A 3528-nucleotide genomic window follows, 5' to 3' on the forward strand; every position below is an offset into this window, starting at 1 on the left:
GATACCTCTTGCTGGCATTAGGAGTGGATGGATGTTGAGGAAGAGAGGAAGTCATAGGGGAGAAGGAATGAGGTATAACAGGACTCGTGCGGGAGAGGGGTGGTTATTGTATATACGTATATATGGCTTTGGGAGGAAGGTTGCAATCAAGACATTCAAGATCTATGCATCTTGGATCCCTATGTTCAGTCTTACGACATGCTCCTCGACATGCTCCTTGGTGTACGGGAGCCGTTCGCCACTTCCCTCGTGTTGCGCAGCTCTTGCCCACAAGCAAGAAAGTGAAGACTCTCAAGATTTCCATGCCAGAGAGAAACTGGATATACATACAATTTATGTTTATACAAAAATAACAGCTGGTCTTCTAGAACGCCCTGAACCTGGCAGATCCGAGTGGGGCAGGCGCATCGTGGGGTGGCGCGGACGGCGGGGCGCTGTTGGCCCACGCAGTCAGTCACCCGCCAACCCCACCAATTATTGCATGTGCTGGAGCCGCCGCTGTGCCTGAAGTTCCCAAGAGACATGACCTGCCGACAGTGTTTCGTCCGACTTTGAAACAAACAATCAGACTTTTGCTCCATCTCAATCTCGGAGGGGCCCGTTCAAAACTCGACCGTTGCACCACATTCTAGGCAAGAAAAGCCACCCACCACTTCACGACCTTTAGCTCGCTTTAGGTAGCCGACCATCCCTTTGAAGCACTCAGGGGATCAGCCATCACCAACTCCCCGGAATCTAGAAAGCGCGCGTAAGGTTGGGCTTTTCTTCCTCCTTCAAGTTTTCTGCAGAGACGCACAAGGCATCTCTGCAATACCCAAAAACGGCTTCTCACGAGTCTACCCAGTCTCTCACGCCCTCCGAGGCCCAACGCGATCTCCTTCGCAAAACAACCACCGCGGGAAGCATCCTCTTCAACCGCGCTTACACTTCCAACACCCAACCCCCGCCGACTCCGCGCTTCGTCGTTTCGCACCCCGAACGAGCACCACAGTCGAGCTCGCAGAATCAACAAACGGCAAACATGGACGGCAAGAGACAGCACCACAGCTCCTTCCAGCAGCTGGAGAAGCTCGGCGAGGGTACCTATGCGACAGTGAGTCATGCGGCCTTGATATCTGTTTACTTTGTGTGGGGATTGTTCTAACTTTTTCGTTAGGTTTTCAAAGGCCGCAATCGCCAGACGGGCGAATTCGTCGCTCTCAAGGAAATCCATCTCGACTCGGAAGAGGGCACCCCTAGCACGGCTATTAGAGAGATCTCCCTGATGAAGGAGCTGAAGCACGAGAATATTGTCGCACTGCACGATGTGATCCACACGGAAAACAAGCTGATGCTTGTCTTTGAGTACATGGACGGCGATCTCAAAAAATACATGGACAACAACGGCGAGCGTGGGATGCTCAAGCCACATATTGTCAAGTCTTTCATGTGGCAATTGCTGCAGGGCATTCACTTCTGTCACGAGAACCGAGTCCTGCACCGCGATCTCAAGCCACAGAATCTTTTGATCAACAACAAGCTGCAGCTCAAGCTCGGTGATTTCGGCCTGGCTCGTGCCTTTGGCATTCCGGTTAACACCTTCAGTAACGAGGTTGTCACGCTCTGGTACCGCGCCCCGGATGTTTTGTTGGGAAGCAGGACATACAACACCAGCATTGACATCTGGTCAGCTGGTTGCATCATGGCCGAGATGTTTTCTGGACGACCGCTGTTCCCTGGCACCACTAACGAGGATCAGACGATCAGGATCTTCAGGATCATGGGCACGCCAACGGAGAGGACGTGGCCGGGGCTGTCACAGTTCCCCGAGTATAAGGCGAATTGGCAGATGTATGCGACGCAACCGTTGCGGAACATCTTGCCTCAGATTGACGAGAAGGGCATCGATCTTCTTCAGCGGATGCTGCAGTTGCGCCCAGAACTGCGCATCTCGGCGGCCGAGGCGTTGAATCATGAGTGGTTCGCCGAGTTTCACCAGCCTGCGCACCCGCAACAACACCACCCTCAACAGCCGATGATGCATCCTCATCGGGGCTACCAGCAGCACACTGTGCCGAGCCAGAATGTCTATGGAAATTACCAAGGTTAGGGGCCGAGGCCGCATTTATACTCGGGTGGTCATGCTATTAGGAAGGCAGGTAGGAGGAAGTAGTTTGGGTAGGAAGGGGAGGTGTTGTGTGTCGGCAACGAGCAAGAAGGAGGATTTTTGGGTTCAGTTCTTTCTTCTCAGTAATATCATGTGCCATGATGATAATGAGTGGGAGGGGGGGGGAGGAAATGATATTGGGTTTTTTGTTTCTTCCTCATTCGTATCTTTTATATAGCGTCAAGCGGAGGTAGTAGCAGCAGCATAGATAATCTCACGAGATACCCATATTGTTTTTTGTTCCAGCATCGGTGAGTGACTATGATTGATGGTTGAGTGATATGAATCAGTTCAAGGATCAGGTGCTCCATGGATTTGGTCAGGGCACCCCGCTAAGAAGGCACATCACACCCCGCTAGCGGCTTATCGATAACCTTAATTTGAGTGCATGTCCCCACTTTTATACGTCGCGCTGCCTTGTGGTGGTGCGCAAATGGTAGTCACTGCACTTCTATGGCGCAACTTGGCTTGCTCTTTGAACCTTGACTTTTCGACTTTTCGACTTTTGCAACAACAACAACAACAAAGAGCAACCCAACTCAGCGAAGGATTTTTTTTTACTCGGTTGTGTGATGCGCTACCATCTTGCTCCACTCGATTTTTTTTCCATTACGGGGCTTATTGGGCTGCTTGATTGATTGATTGATTTGATAAACGACGACACGACGATGGAGTCGCGCAAAGGTATGCATGCGATAACCCAACCCGACGCGTTAGGGGGAGGGTGGGGGGGAGGGTATCAAACTGATGATGATGGGAAATAATAGAAGAAGAAGCGACAATAAACGCGGCTTCGAAGAACAAGAAGTACATGAAGACGTTACCGGGGGGGCCAGGCCGCGGGGGGGTGGCTGGGCAGATTAAACTGAAGAAACACGGGAAGAGGTTCATCAAGCAGGGGAGTCGGCACGAAGGGGGGGTTGTAGAGGGTTAGTATACCTTTCACACACCTTTCGTACGTTTCGCTGGTGTTGCTGATGGTGTTGGGCGCCCCACCGATGATCCGCCGCCGCCCCCCGCCCCCCCCACCCCCGCCGCCGCCGCCTCGTCCCCCCCCCCCGTCGTCCCCCCGCTTGCCGCGTCCTCCCGCGCGCCGTTTTCTCCCGGCCGCCCGCTTGTTGCTTTTCCCGCCCTTCTCTCTTGCCCGCCCTGCCCGCCGGGGGTTTCGCGGCTTGGGCGCCCGGGCGCCTTTTGCGCCGGTGTTTGCCGCTTCTGCCGGCGCCGGCGCCTCGGCCGACGGCGGCTCGGGCGGCGCGGGCGGGGCGGGCGCTAGGCGGCGGGGGGGGCGCTTCCGCGGGGCGCCCGGGGTTGGTGGGGCTGCTTGTGCTGCTGCTGCTCCCCCCCGGGGGGCCGTTGGGGGTGGTGGTGGTGGTGGTGGTGGG

General features: G+C 54.9%; 1 protein-coding gene across 1 annotated transcript; it reads left to right on the forward strand.

The window, feature by feature from the left end:
* Positions 1-1021: 1021 nt before the first annotated feature.
* On the forward strand, positions 1022-2089 carry PODANS_7_7040 (uncharacterized protein; the record flags this gene model as incomplete). The annotated part of the gene is made up of 2 exons (XM_001908026.1): positions 1022-1117; positions 1157-2089. The coding sequence occupies 2 exons, from the start codon at positions 1022-1024 to the stop codon at positions 2087-2089; spliced, it is 1029 nt and encodes a 342-aa protein (XP_001908061.1).
* Between the last annotated feature and the right edge of the window lie 1439 nt (positions 2090-3528).

The sequence above is a fragment of the Podospora anserina genome, chromosome 7, assembly GCF_000226545.1.
Source record: "Podospora anserina S mat+ genomic DNA chromosome 7, supercontig 1".
NCBI lineage: Eukaryota > Fungi > Ascomycota > Sordariomycetes > Sordariales > Podosporaceae > Podospora > Podospora anserina.